Source organism: Pseudorca crassidens, chromosome X (genome assembly GCF_039906515.1).
Source record: "Pseudorca crassidens isolate mPseCra1 chromosome X, mPseCra1.hap1, whole genome shotgun sequence".
NCBI lineage: Eukaryota > Metazoa > Chordata > Mammalia > Artiodactyla > Delphinidae > Pseudorca > Pseudorca crassidens.
The window spans coordinates 25,760,320-25,776,187 of record NC_090317.1 but is presented as its reverse complement, the minus strand read 5'-3'; the positions used below and the strand labels follow the sequence as shown (position 1 = coordinate 25,776,187).

Below are 15,868 nucleotides of genomic sequence, written 5' to 3'. Positions count from 1 at the left end.
TTCAACAATGATGCCTACTTAGGTGGTCGCTGATTCCCTACTGGCAAGACAATTCTACACGCGCTTATTTTATTTGTTCACATTAATCTAGACATTGTGTCTTCCCACAGCTGTACTAGGCTCAATTATTTTTGTTTTTATTTTGTCAAGCCTAGTTGACATTATTTGCTCATATTTTATGACAGACACAGATCTGTCTCTTCTCTTCGCTGCTCTTTTATTTTCTATACAGCTTATATTTATGAAGGATCCAGGCTGGTGAGTGAAAGTCTCATAAAAGTCATCATTATTCTGTGCACTTCTCTTGTATTCTTCTCTTCCTTCATTCTGTATCTCATTCTGAGTAGACTTGTCTTTTGAATCCTCTTCTCTTTAATATTCCTTTAATATTCCTCATATTTTATGAAGCACACAGATTTGTGTGATAACGACTCATCAAAGTCATCATTATTCAAGACATTGTCTACCTGTTCTCATTCATTTCACTCATCATTCATAAATAATGCTCAGACTTGTCTTTCAACTCCCCTACTTTTTTTATTCCTCATATTTTATGATCCACACCAACTTACAGCATATGATAAAGCCCCATAAAACTTATTATTTTACATTTATCAGCATTGAACTCTCTTTGTAACGTACTGGATTTTAAATGTTCTAAGATTCCCTGTATCTTGCTGCATTTGCTTCCATTATTTACACACTCCATGTCATCCATTTTTCACAAGAATAACTCTTAGCTCCTTTCATTCCTGGGTTACTAGTACTTACTATAATCTTTGACCAACATCAGTCATCCTGCGTCAGTATAAGTTGTCTAAATTTCCGGACAGTATTATTCTTTTTTAATTGGCAGTAATTTGGATTGGCACTGCATGCAGAAACCTAGGAAAAAAATCTTCTCAGGCAAACTCTCCATTTCAAAAAGAATGCTCTCAAGTCTGCTCACTTCCCCAGGCTACTCGAGCTCCAGATGGCCCTTAGGGAACCTTCAGATATAGTCTTGGCAGATACGGTGTATTGTGCCACTTCATACAGCACAACTGCCACTTTGTGCGCTCCAGCTTCTAAACTCAACTTTCTTCATTAATTGTTGGGGGGTAGCCTTGTATCTGCTTTATTTTTCCTGATTTACGCAACCACTAAAATATACTTTCTCCCCCATGTACATAATCTATTTGTTTATGTTTCCAATATCCAAGGTGGCCTGCATAATTCACCTTTTTCCTAGGTTAGATCCTTGCTGAAGTAGTGAGGTATCTATGGCTGGGGTCTGTCTTCAGTCATCCCACAATCCTACTTTCCGTGTTTTTTGTCATGCCCAATTGCGGTGCCTCCCTGTTTCCTGTCCAGCTTCTTCAAATCACCATTTAAGTGAGGCAGTCATACTTGGCCTGTCCTTGGTCTGTCCTGAGGAAACATCTTGAACTCTTAAACTTTTGCCACATGAAAAAGTTCAACGTGAGTCCTAAACCTTTAAGGACCTGTCTTTTCCTGAAACTTTTTCAATTAAGTAATATACGGAACTCTTGTGAACCTTCCAAACTAGATTACAGAAGCTACTGTCTGGACTATCATGAAGCTGGCCCTGCACATGTGTATAGCAGGTATGTGCCCAGTGTGACTGTCTTTTGTGTTGGTTGTGTGTGTGTGTTTGAGTACTCTCAATGGCGGGTACTGCATGCTTTCCATCTTTGTCCGGGGCTCTCCTTCTTTGATCCACAGACTTGGATGGGATATTTTGCTTCCTTGAACCTCTAAAAACAAGGACTTCTCCCTGCTATTGTGGGTTAGAGCAAGATAACTTGAACTTGGATGAACGTGTCCAATGTGACTTTAAAAACATGTATGGAGAAGATCACCCCTCCCAAGTGTCTCTTTTCTTCTTCTCTGGATAATACAGGCCAAGCTGTCGACCTGCTGTCACTATGCTAAAGCAGCAACCTCAGAGGAACTGCTTCTCCCTTTAACTAAATGCTGAATCCTCTAGGTGTTTGGAGCTTGGTCTGAAGAACAGGGCATCTTGGGAAACGCAAGTCAGTACACTTTACCGAGAGGCTTATTTAACTAACAAGCTGCTTGTTAGACAGTTCTGATGCAAAAGGTCTAATTCATTCTGTATTTGCTATTTTCGTGGCATAGTCAAATTATCCCTAGCCTTCAATAAATTCTTGGTTTCATTTTCCTCTTCCCTTCTTTGTTGTCTTTTGTCTTTGGTGTCAAATTTCCAATATTCATTCAACACCTCAGGCAAAAAACATTAACCTCAAGCACAAAAGTTGGTTTGAAAAACAAGGCTGAAAACTAAATTGCTGAAAGAAGATGTAATTTACTGCATGGTATTTCTGATTAAAATCTTTTGTAAGGAAAATGAGGCTCAAGGGCTAGGGAAGTTACAGCTATTTGCTTTTGTTGCTAACAGGAGCATAAGCAACCTTTGAAGGGTAACATTCAAAATCAAGGACCTGGCCAGCAGGGGATCTAGCAGCAGGTGGACAGGTTAGGTTGTTTTTTCCACAGGAACAGATGAAATCCTTTCCGCAGCTGACAGCTCTGGTCAAGAGATAGCATCGAGAAGGACTGGGCTGAGAGAGGCTATGTGAATCCTCTGCTCAGTGGTGTTGGAATCCTGCCCTGTAAATTCCTCTATGAGTTGTCAGTTGGTTCAAATCTCCAAGGGACAGAAACCTGCTGCATATGAGGTGTGGTTTCATGGTTCTCCTGACATCTTCTCCACGGGCTTATTATACCGTAACGTTCCACAGCTGTAGATTGTGTCATTTGGGCTAAATCACTGCTGCTTCTGGGGGTGCTACTGGAATGCAAATACCTCTGAGCGGTTGGGACAAAGGGCTTATGATGCCCTCTTATCCACTGTGGCACACATGAATAAAGGATCTTCTTTTAAGAGTGTAATTTTGGGACTGTAGTATTGGTCCTCAGTCCCTTCTGGTTATCTTTCTCTCATATACACCAGTGACTCTCAAACTTGATCATGCACCAGAATCACCTGGAAGTCTTGTTAAAACACAGGCTGCCAGGCCTGCCCTCCCGTGTCCCCTGCATTGGCAGGCGGACTCTCAACCACTGTGCCACCAGGGAAGCCCCAACTCAAGTATTTTTATATGAACTTGTAAAATACTTCCAGCCTATCCCACAGCACTACTTCAAGGGTTTCAGAGACCACTTTGAGGTTCCTGTGTAACAGTTCATTTATTAGAAGCCAGCATTCTGGATTGTGAATTACGACCTCATCATGAGAGTTTTGTCTGATAATTGACTACTTCAGGGAATTAAATAGTACCCCTGTGATTGGAAAGAATGAACGGTCCTCCTCAAATGCTTAATTTATAAATACTAACCCCATTATTCCTTTATATACAACTATATAATTACAATTTGGTATTTCATAACTCAAATACATTTGAGGGTTCTAATATTCAGATATTTTGGGGGTTTCCACACATCACATGCTAGTTTTTTTTTTGATGTATGTTATCTAAGCTGGTACAGTACCACGAAAACATTTACTTCTATAGCATAAACCTGTTTTCATGTTCTGCAAATGTGAATGCAGTGAATGTTTATATGTAAACCCAATAAAATCTCATTAGTTTTTAGTTAAATAGAGCAGGCTGATTTAATCCTACTCAGTTGGTCACTAGCCCAAATAAATAATACCTACCAAATGGGTAACATTAAAAGCAGCTAGGAGCATTACCCATCAACATTCTAGGACTTTGGGAAAGGTGGTGCTATTGCAAATGCAGATAGCTTTTTAAGAAGAATTATTTTCCTCATGGCTAGTGATGTTTCAAGTAAAACAAAATGGGGGCACTCACCCTGAGGTAGGGTGCCTATTTTCCCATCTGCCCTGGTAATTGCTTGTCAAAAGTAGGCTTGCTTTTGATGCCTGAAATCCCCAAAGTAATGGGAAAAAGATCAAGTGTTTTGAAGCAATAAGAAAACTGACAACACAGTCACATTTTCAGGACTGCAGAAGTGCCAGTTTGCTTCATTTAGACACATGATTATTTTTGTCCAGAATTTGAATCCTGAAATATTTGCCCTGGAAGCCCTTGTAACTCTTGAATAGTCTCAAGTTTTATTTTATTTTTTTGGTTGGTTTGTTTTTGTCCTGTTTTCCACATTACTCAAATGGTTTATCTTTGTAATCAGCCTTATGGGGTTTTGTTAACCTCATTAACCTTTCCTGTCACTTCTCTGTGAATCTGCCCTTCAAATAAATGGATAGTCGTTAAATACAGGGCAAGTCTGTCTTGTTGGCTATAGCCTGGCCATGGATTACTCTTCCCTCCAGGAGGAAAAAGTGTGGCCTAACTGTCCAGGCCAGTTCTAGCTCTGGCTTGTTAATAATCATCGATGTGACTTTTCCTAAGAAATGGGATTACTCTCAGCCTCCTTTGCTCCTTATGGAAAGTGAGAGTGATAGTTCTTCCCTGTCTTATCCCCAGTCACCTCACAAAGATGCTGTAACAGTAAAGTAACCCAGTAAAGTGACTGTCTTTTGAACTGGACCTTTCAAATTATATTCTATTATGTACCCTATATATATAAAGTATATATATATGTAAATACATGTGTTTGTATAAATAAGATATTAAGCACTTACTATGAGTCAGGTACCATGCCAGGCACTTTTCTTATTTTATTTCACTTACCATCAATATAACCCTGAGTAGGTACTACTATTAGCCTGTTTTAAAAAATGAGGAAACACATTCAGAGAGGTTAAAAAAAAGTGCTCAAGATAACGCAGCTAGTAAGTGGTAGAAATGGTGGACGTCTTTTGACCTGGACCCTAAATGGCCTAAGCTGTAGACTTTTTTAGTCAAGATGTAAATAATGTGGCTACAGATGAAAAGAAAGTGCTTTTCATCCACAGGATGTCACTACTTTGTAGACATTTACCAGCTGCTGAGCACTTTCTACGTGCAGGGCGTATGGTGGAGATGCACCACAAGATGTCATTTGTTCTTTCTCCCTAGACTTGCATTGACTCTGCCCTCTCCAGGGACAAGATAAGATGACAGAACTAGCTAGAGTCACTGCAAGCAAATCGTATGGCTGAGAAGTAGGTATTAAGGATTTGATCCTTTCGAATTTCAATCCTAATTGAGCAGTAAGTAAGACAGGTAAAATATTAGAAGACACCTATTCACACCGAGATAAGCTGTAGACAGCTACTGGTACTACTAATCACCATTATTAAGCACCTCAGAACATCTGAGTTTCAAAATATCACAAATAATCAATTGAACAGCTTTTGAAAGATTTGTGCTCAGATTTCTTTGCCCAAGAGCATTTGCAAAGAAGTGAAAGTCACACATTCCTTCTTTTTTGGTACCTTTAGGTGTTGACTGCTGATTTCAGGAGCTAGCCAGCACTATAAATCTTGGAACCTTCAGCACTTTGTAAGTTTTTAAATGTGTCTTGAACATGTTTCCTGAACTTTAGCATTAGACAAAATAGTTGTCTGAAAATCAGGAGATCCCATCTTCACACACGTAACACCTTTCACATACACGAGATCAAAGTGCTTTATTAGCAAGTAGCAGAAATCTTACTTCTCACTTGGGACAACTACAGAAGTGATAAGCAAAGGAAGTTGCTTAGGAAAAGCAACATGGGAAGACAGACAGACTCACAAGGAATCATGGCAGAGCCAACCCACTCTTGGGTCCCTTTTCCAAATGTGGGCAGGTTATGTGCAGTGCCTCACTTTAGAAAGAAAGGTGAACACAAGATAGATTTGCAGGTGCTGATGCCTTAGAAAGAGCTTCCCCCAGTCCTTAGTTTACTCAATTTATTCAGCAATTGTTGCATTGTGTGTTTATCAGCCCCTAGTTGTGTACCTGGCATAATGTCTTTCACATTCTTAAGATTAAAAATACACAAAGATTTGCCATTAGTAAGTAAGTATACTTGGAGGTCCTTAACTACTAGATTCATGAAAAAGTTAAACACAAAGCATATGAATTCAAATTTGTTCCTCAGCAAAATTATGAATGATTAGGTACAGACCTTCTGGGGGATACCTGTACATGGACTGTGAATGTTAACTCAATGAATGCTTTAATGTTATAATAACATTGCATTTCCTTATAAATATTCTAAAATATAAGCTTTCCTTACCTCCTCTTTTTCATAATTCCAAATCAGGATGTGGTTTCTACGTATCTGATTTCTTTTAGGGTCAACACTAATTGATGACAATCTGCTATTTTAAAAAATTCTTTTCATGACTTAAATGGTCGAGGGCTGTTGCTGATTTCTCTTTCAGAGGCCATTCAGTTTGTCTGAGGTATTCAGTTTTTCTCAATGTATTCCTGAAGGACAGGCACCCCATCCATTTATCAGTAAAACCTGGTACAATAACCAGCATGTAGTAATTCCTTGAGAAAGGTTTGTTCTACCTTTCTGTTTCACACAATGCCACAGAATCTTGATTCAGTGGACCCTAAAAGTGACAGCCAGGCTCTGGATTGTGTGATAAGCTGCTGCAGAAGGGTCCAGGTGGCAGGAAACATTCTTGCCAAGATCATCTAACATATAGATGAATGCTATGAGCTCTCTGCTCTAGTGCCAGAGAGGATTTCCCGGACCACTCTGTCTAAAATGGTCACTCTCTGTCCCTAAATTTTCTTTATCTAGTTTGACAGTACCTACCTGACATTTACCTTTTTCATTATTGTCAGTTTTCCTCACTAGACTGTATGGGGAAGGCAATTTGTCTGCTGTAGGCCAGAGCCTAGGACAGTGCCATTACGCGAACCAAGTAAACACTGCCATGTTCATCGATCTCAAGAGTGAAATGATTAATCTTCCCCAATGTGGATTATCTTGAAAGAAACTGTAGGGTCTATCATTACAAATGACGCCAAAGTGTGGTTAAATGGGAATTTTTTCCAGTGTGGTAAATGGGAATTTTTTTGGATGATTGTTTTTCCCCTTGAATTCATCTGTTTAACACAAACATTTCAAATTGTACTAAAATTATTTATAGGCCCAGATGTCAAAGGATGAAACTTCCTGCAAATAGTTAAGCTGCTCACTGTCCAAATAAGCTTTGTATTCTTTCTTGCAAGTCATCCAGGCGCCTCCTCAAGCTCACCTGAGTCAATTAGTTCCATCCCTGAGTTTCTGCTGAAAACTTCCAGGTCAGTCTCACTTCTGTAATTGTTTAATGACTTGGTCTCATTTGCTAGAATACCTTGTCTTACCTCCATTATGGTTACCTGACTGCTTCATCAAAGCAGTCGAATTTGGGACCCTGAGTTGATGAACCCCAAGCTCCCTGATGTTCCATTATCCACAGAATTTATTGCAATTTGTAATTCATTTAATTCTTTATGTATCTACTTGATGCTTTGACTGCTTCTACCACTAGAATGTAAAGGGAGTTCTGTGAATAAGGGGACTCTGTTTCTTTTGTTTACCTCCATCTGCACAGTTCCTGGCACAGAGTGGGTGACTCAAGAAATATCTGTTGAATAAATGAGTGAATACATATCCTCATCACTTTATAAAAATGAGTTGATAGGAGGATATTAGATTACATTAGAGACAGCAGAGGACTTTGGTATCTCTTGTAGAGAAATTTAAAGTTCTCAGTTTACTCTGGAAATATTAATATTTCAATAAAATGTACATTTTAAAAAACAGGAATTTGTATCTGTCAAGTATGGTTATTCTTAAGTCTTCATCAAATCCGAGATCAACAGCAATGATCATCTTCCTGCAACCTTCGCCTTAACCTCATTCTTGATTTAATAACTCATTTTGCCATTCACAGGATTTCAAATGGTATACGTTCCCAGATCAACTAAGTGCAGAAAGGCATAATTTATTAAACAAGTTATGATAGTAATCATGGCTGTTGCCAGGTATCATGAATAATGATTTCGTTACTGAATGGGGTATAGTAAAGGAAGGGAAGGACTTGGGTAGGTAAAGAGTTTGCCAAGAATGCCATGCTCAAGGCATTTGCGGTACCTCAATTAGTTTTGGGGTGCTTGTCTTTGGTTTTCTCATGAGCTGGAAAAGCAAAGTGAGCCAGTTCACAGCAGTATTCCTATGACTTCCTGATATTGCTCCTTATTTTCTAATTTTTCCTTGGTTTCAAATTTTGATTATCTAGCCCACTGAAGGCAGAGAGGATTATTGATGCTTACACAAAGTTATAAATGATGCCAATTATGAACAGGCTCTGGCAGTGGTGGAATGTCTCATAAGTTAAAAAAAAAAGAGTAATTACTTTGCTACTGTTATATAATCACTTCATCTTTTATGAATTTGTTCCTGTGCTATTTGGAGAACAGTAATCTTACCTTTAGGCTGCTTCTACATTTGGGAATTGACTTATTTGAGGTCCTAATATCATCTGCGTGTTCTAGGCAACCAAAAAGAGTTTTTCATTAGCAAATATGAGAAGAGCACTTCAATATCACTACAACTAAGCCACTCACTCATTCACTCATTTTCTTACCAATTTTCTGCCAGATGCTGTGTTCGGATCTGGGGATACAGTGGTATGGCAGATTAAGGATGGCCACGAATTCTTTGATACTTCTCTCCGCTAGAGGTAGGATTTATGACCCTCCCTTTGAATCTGGACAAGCTCTGTGACTACTTTGATAAACAGTATATAACACAAGGGACACTGGGGCAATTTCTGGACCCAGGCCTTAAGAGACTGGTATCTTGTTGTTTCCTGTCTCTTGGAACGTTACCTCTTGGAGCCCTGAGCCACCATATAAGAGCTCTGACAAACTCGAGACTGGCTGCCATGCCCATAGGAAACCCAAGTAGAGAGGCTGTGGGTAGAAAGAGGGATTCCTGGCTGCTGTCCAGCTGTTCCAGCCCCCAGCTATTTGAGTTATACCAGCTGAGAGCCCAAATATCATGGAGAAAAGAGAAGTCATCCTGGCCATACCCTGTCAGAATTTCTGTCTTCTTTCCCTACCCGGGAAAAGAAAAGAAAAGAAAAGGAGAGGGGAGGGGAGGGGAGGGGAGGGGAGGAGAAAGAAGTTTCTTTTTTCTAACCCACAGAATCATGAAATGTAATCATAATAAATTGTTTTAATCCGTTATGTTTTGGAGTAGTTTGCTACACAGTGATAGATAATCAAAACAGGGAGAGAACAAATCAGACTTGATCCTTGTCCTCAAAGAACTTAGATTTTAGCAATGAGGACAGTTCAGAACTTAAATATTGCACATCCCAGTGTGGAGCAAGAAACTGAAATACAGCAACTTCACAGAAAGTTAGCACTAGAAGAAACCTATCACCCTGCTCAACCTCTTCATTTTGTAGCGTGTTAACAGTGCTGTCATGTGCTTAGTGCTGGATTAAGTTTGGTCCCAACTCTAGACCTTTTCAACTAAGGCTAGGGATCCCACCAGGAGCAGGCACAAGAGGCAGCCACACCCACACCCAGCAGCATTGCTGCAAAGTTTTAGATCTTTAAATTGTTCTTAAAACTTACTCTAAGTGACAAACAATCGTCAAATGCCTCTCAACATACACATCTTTCTCACAGAAAGTGGACATTTTGCTTCTACTATGGTGGGACCTGGGGGTTTATTACTCTAAGATGTGAGGCAGAATGCACATCAACTTATTCATGAGGTGTCCACAGGTCCCCCAGTGAGCTAAGGGGGGAAATATCCTTCCATTAATGTGGTTTCTGGTTTATGTTCGGTCACTTTTTTTCTCTTTTTAAACCAACACAGCAAAGGTTCAAAAATTAAGTAAAGAGTTAAGATTGGATTTTTAAAGACTCTCAGGGAAACAGATCAGAAAGAAAAAAAACGAACACTTGTGGCCTTTCCATGAAAAGCTATAGAAGCTGTGTAGTCCAGAGGTTACGAACTCAAAGGCCAGCAGGGCCAGGCAGGACCCTGAAAGTGAGGGAAGTGAGTCAGGTGCAAGGGAAACAGTGAATGGTGAGCTAGAGAGGCATGTCATAGTCATTCCAGAGGGGTAACTGGCCCTCAGCTCTGGATGGCCTCTACCAGAGATGTCAAGCTTTGTCAATTTTCTAGAGAAGGAAGACATTCCAATTTTTATGTTAGATCTCTTAGTTTCTAAATGTTGGGCCAAACAAAATACATCTGTGGGCTGATATTAAGCAATGCCTGATGTAGACACTTGACATGGATTGATGTGGGGATCAGCCTCTCGTGGCTACAAAACAGACAAATGAGTTTGGCCAGACCTTGCTGTCAGCGGTTGCACTAACCCCGGTAGGATTTTGTTTTTTAAATGCACTTCTCCATTAGTGATGATGAGTGAAATGTCCGGCTTTGCAAATTACTGCTGTCGTTTAGTTTAATGTACTCTTGTTTTTACATATTTATAAAAACCTTTTACATTATTAATAGTGATTAAATGCTTAGACACTGAAGATCAATAATGCTTCTGTTCACCTATTTACATTATTAAAAAGTAATAAGTCATACAGGGCACGTAGAATATGTGGTTTACTTTGTAGTCATGTTTGGAGTCGACTGAAAACAAGAAACTCAGGCTACAGGGTAAAATGTATTTAAGGAAAAAACGGTAACTGACTTGGGCTTGCTGGAGACTCTACCATGGGCAAGTGGCATGTTCCCAGTGACATTACACCATCAGGGACACAGGAGGTCTAATGTTCCATGTGCTCTCACATGCCAGTGCAGCAAACTCAGAACAAGAAAGGCTAGTCTCATTTGGTTGCACAAGGATGCACAGTTATTTAACCTTTATCTGTCCTTGCAACAGTTAGTCACCTATATGCCACCATCTTTAGCTCAAAGGCCTCTGATGGTGGCAACACTCAGCAGCAAGTCCTCCATGCAGGTCACATTTTGCCAGTAGGCAAATGAGCCCCTCGGCAATGCCGTCTTCATCCACCTACTCAGCTATCACTCAATTATGTGGCAAAAGCCAAAGAGGAGAATGGTTCCCCTGATTATAGTACCTAAGTGTTCTAGATCTGTCTGAGGAGAGCAACCCCACAGTCACAGATGGATAAGGGTCATAAGTCTTCAGCAGAGCTTTCTAAGTAGCCAAAGTGGCTCAGCATAGTGGTTTAGAGGTCAGGCTCTCAGTATGAATCTGCTTGGTTTCAAATCCTGGCTCTGACACTCACTGGCTGTGACCCTGGGCAAGTGACTCACTTGAAATCTCAGTTCTTGTTTTCTCACCTGAAAAGTGGGGATCATAATGGTGCCTACCATATCGGGTTTTTGTAAGGATTAAATGAGATAACACACGTAAAAGCTTAGTAAGAGATCTGACACATAAGAAGTGGTTAATAACAATTTACACGAAGCAAAAGGCCTGTTTTACCAGTTGTTCAAAAGTGTTCTTCTACCAAGAAGCTCATTACCATTGACTCAGAGTTTGTAAATAATGTCACTGAAATGTGTTAAAATGAGCTGGATTTCACAATATCGCTCGGTTTCTAAGTTTCTTGTGTTAACCCAGATGTCACTCATCCAGTAAAAATGAGATCTGAGTCACTAGGCTCATTTAAGGACAAGTTGAAATGGGGCAGCAGTGGTATAACAGAAAGATTATAAGAGTTGCTACAAAGAAACTTGCTGGCTGTGTGATGTTGGGCAAGTTATTTAATCTCTCTGAAGCTCAATTCCCTCACATATAAAATGCACCAAGACAATACCTACTTCACAGGGATACTGTGAGGCTAAGATGAAATAATGTATGTTTGAGAGCTGCACAAACTAAAAAGTACTATGGAGATGTAAGAGCTTGTACCTATTATTACTTATACTCTACATGATCAGAATTGGATTGATTTTATCCAGAGATAACCCGAATAACACTGCACGCGTTGATTTTTTAAAGGAAATATAGTTACATTGCTTGCCCTCAACCGTTTCCCTTGGAAAAGGCCTGCACCTTTTCTGACAGATTAGACATGTGTGTCAGAGCGGAGACCACTGGAAGAAGGAGTCGTTCTGAATTCAAATGTGACTTACAGGCCAAATGATAACTTGGAGCCTTTTACAAAAGAATGAGGAAAACTCAATCAAACCAGGAGGAGGAGAAGGGCATTAAGTACCACAAGTAATAGGCTTGTTCACTCTGTGAGTGGCTGGCAACGCTGCTGAAGCATGAAGCTGAACCGCAGGGGCTGGAGTTTCCCTTCACTTTTCTAAGTTTATTGCTCAAACGCCCTCCTCTGGATCACAATGACTTGGCTCCTGTCTCTCTCAGGTCCTGACTTTCTCCCTTTGCTTGAGCTCAGTGAGTCATTTAATACATATCTCCGTGTCATGGCGGTGGTTATTTCATTTACCTATTTTTTTTTTCTTTTGGACTGACTTTTCCTTAAGCATGAATAATGCTTTTTGTTTCCTTTGTTCGTCTGGTGTGCAATAAGTAAGGCTTCACTACCTCAAGAATTACTTTGACTACAGCCATTTGAAATTACCCCAGAGTTGTTAATGAGCTGGGGGAAATACTTCAAAATGGGGCTGACTGAGTCTCTTGGGAGAAGGCAAACTTTGACTAGATCCCCTGGCAGAAAAGGCCTTTCTTGTGATGCATTGGCAGTTGGTTTGGGGTTCTGTCAAAGATTTAAAAGGTTAGAACTGCACATAATAAACATAATGAGAAAGTTTTAAGTTTCACTAACAGTTCTAGTGTACAATCTGTGCGAAGGACGCTGAGTGTTTTAAATTTCCACGCACATCATTTTTTTTCCCTTTCCTCGTGTGTATAGGTCAAGATTGAGTTGTGATTTTCTTAGATTATCACTCATATCAATATAAACTCTTGACCGAGTTTTTCCTGGGGCCTGATAACACCCACCAGGATGCAACTGAGTGGGTGGGATGTAGACAGGAGCTCCTGGACAAATACTTTCCAAGTTTTTTTTTTTTTTAAATTTCTGTTTGTAATAGTCTAGAAGCTAGTGAGATATGAGAAACAGTCAGAGTGAAGGGAAGAGTTTATATTCCATGCTTGGGGGAGTATTTTTCTCTTTCTTCCTTTGGTCCTTGTTGTGTCTGAAGTGAACCTGCAGCTGCCACAGCCATCTTGCTACCAACCTAAGAATGAAGCTTATGCTGAAGATGGTAGCACAGAGAAATGGAAAGGACCTGGGGCCTAGATGATGTTACTGAACCCTTAGGTCAGCCAACCCCCAAGCCCAACTGCTGGACTTTCTATTCTGAGAGATAAACATCCTTATAGTTTAATAACAATATTTACACATGTTGAATTGTGGCATGAACAAGGCATGAACATTTTTAAGAGATCAGAAATGTTGACTTCAGTGACTTACTTATATCTAGTGCTAATGACTAAAATATATCATTGCTGAAGATGAAGCTGAGAAGAACAACGAGCAAATTCATGTTATTACACTTCAAATAAGTAAGTTAGCATTTTAAAATTTCTTCACCTTATGGGTTGGACTTCGGTCTCAGGTCTTTAGTGACAATTCACGCATTTGAGCTTGCCTAGAAGACAGATTTTCACAAGTCTTGCATTTCACATTGGGACATCAGACTCACCCAACTCATATGGAAACATTTTACACCATGGAATAAAACTTAAAATTTGGCTTTTGAAATTCAAGAATTTTCTAAGGGATCAATCCAAAAGCTGAACAATAAATTTGTAAATTATACTTCTGTTTTTGTCATTAAAAGCCCCATTTATACTTTACTACGAATAATACACATCATGTGTTGTGTGTGTGTATCTTCCTTTCACGGTTAAGGAAAAACATGACCACTGTTCATTAAGGAATAGAATAAATACATATATACCTGCTGTCAAATGAGACCTCTGGAGGAATGACATGAGTACTGTCCTTGCCAATGAGGAATTTGATTCGATCATAGAAGAGTCTCGAAGTGTGCTGAGAGAAGAGCGGCTGGCTTTGCTGAATGAGGTCAAGAGGATCTGGTGAGCCTTGGCAGAGAGGACTTACATAACAGTTGCTTTGTTGACAACAATCGGGGTCCACACAGTCAGTCAAACCATCTGAAAAAGAATTTTTGAAATTTAGTGTCAAGAGAAACAACATAGTTAATAACATGCACAAATGGAGAGATATCTAGAATATCGCCAAAGGTAATGGTCCACATTTTGAGTTTAGAATCTATTAAATTCACATGTCTCTCATGAATTATCACCCACTCTGAATTTACGTGGCACGTCAGTGAAATTCAAACTATTGTGTTCATAAATCTTTCCTGAATCCTCCAGCAGTACTACATTGTTTAGCATTTGAAGAGAGTATTCTGTTAGTTATCACTCTTTTGAAGTTTCTTTCTTCCTCCGCAAGACCATTCCTCTGGGATTGCAACTATTTCTTATAATTTTTTGGAATTTCTCACATCATGTACATTTATGAACACGTAATTAACAAATGCTTGCCAACCTGAATTTGTATTTTTAAAAGATTCTCCCAATATACTTGTCTATTCCTAATTCCCACAATAGAAGCTGGTATTCTGATGGTGACAAAGTGTCTAAAGCAGGGCAGTGATTTTCAAACGTGTAGTCAATTACCTGGGGAGTTTATTCAATTTGTATATTCTTGAGTCCCGCCTATTGAAGCAGAATTTCTTCAGAGCCCAGGATTATGCCATATTTAATCTGAGTGATTCCGAAGCATACTAAATTTTCAGAACCACTTTTTTAGGAATCTGTAGAAGTGACTAGAGCTTACTTGTTCCTAACTGCAGTTATTTGAAGCAAATACTAAGAAATTTCCAGTATATAGTGATGAATGGCTCTCTTTCATTTCCTAGGCCTTCACCGTTTACTCCAGACTCCTGAATCCATGGTTGTTCCAACAAATAAATCACATAAAAGCTTCATTCTTTGGTAGAGGAATGATGTGGGACACAGGGGTTACAGGAGGAGGGGAGACTGTTGAGAACCTGATATAGTTGTCCCTCGGTATCTGAAGGTGATTGGTCCCAGGACGCCCGCGGATACCCAAATCCGAAGATGCTCAAGTCCCTTATATAAAATGGCACAGTATTTGCACATAACCTACGCAAATCCTCCCGTATACTTTAAATCATCTCTAGATTACTTATAGTACCTAATACAACGTAAATACCATGTACATAGTTGTAAATACAATGTAAATGCTATGTAAATAGTTATGAGGCATGCGCCAAATTAAAGTTTTGCTTTTAGGAACTTTCTGGAATTCTTTTTTTTCCAAATATTTTTCATCCGTGGTTGGCTGGATCCAAGGATGCAGAACCTGAGGATACGAAGGGCTGACTGTAGGTGCACAACACTGTGTTAGGTGCTTGGGGAGGGAAAGAGGTAAAAAAGAACCCTTTCCCTGTTTTTAAGAGCTCAGAACTTAGGAGGAATAGGTGCATAAAACAGCTGACTCTTACACTAGTTAAACCTGCAATAAGTGTTATAAGAATTACGTGCAAAGAGAAGGGGTTGGAGTGATTATTTGAGCATATGGACACTTCATTCCACACCCAATAAGCAAAAAAAAAAAAAAAAGAAAGAAAAGTTAAAGCCCTTCCATGGTCCTTAAAGCAGACCAGTAGCTCTAATTCAGATTTTTTGTTTGTTTGTTTTGCGGTACGCGGGCCTCTCACTGTTGTGGCCTCTCCCGTTGCGGAGCACAGGCTCCAGATGCGCAGGCTCAGCGGCCATGGCTCACGGGACCAGCCGCTCCGCGGCATGTGGGATCTTCCCGGACCGGGGCACGAACCCTCGTCCCCTGCATCGGCAGGTGGACTCTCAACCACTGCGCCACCAGGGAAGCCCTAATTCAGATGTTTAACAAGGGTAAATATAAAGATGCTCATCTTCTTGGCTTGCAGTGGAATAGGGAGGTTC

General features: G+C 39.9%; 1 protein-coding gene across 1 annotated transcript in view; it reads right to left on the bottom strand.

Annotated features, from left to right (window-relative positions):
* The window catches only part of TENM1 (teneurin transmembrane protein 1), a 361,765-nt gene that overhangs the window by 161,772 nt on the left and 184,125 nt on the right, over positions 1-15,868 (bottom strand). The window contains exon 15 of the mRNA XM_067722679.1: positions 13,810-14,026. Within this exon, the coding sequence (XP_067578780.1) occupies positions 13,810-14,026 (217 nt within the window). The remainder of the gene's footprint in view (positions 1-13,809; positions 14,027-15,868) is intronic.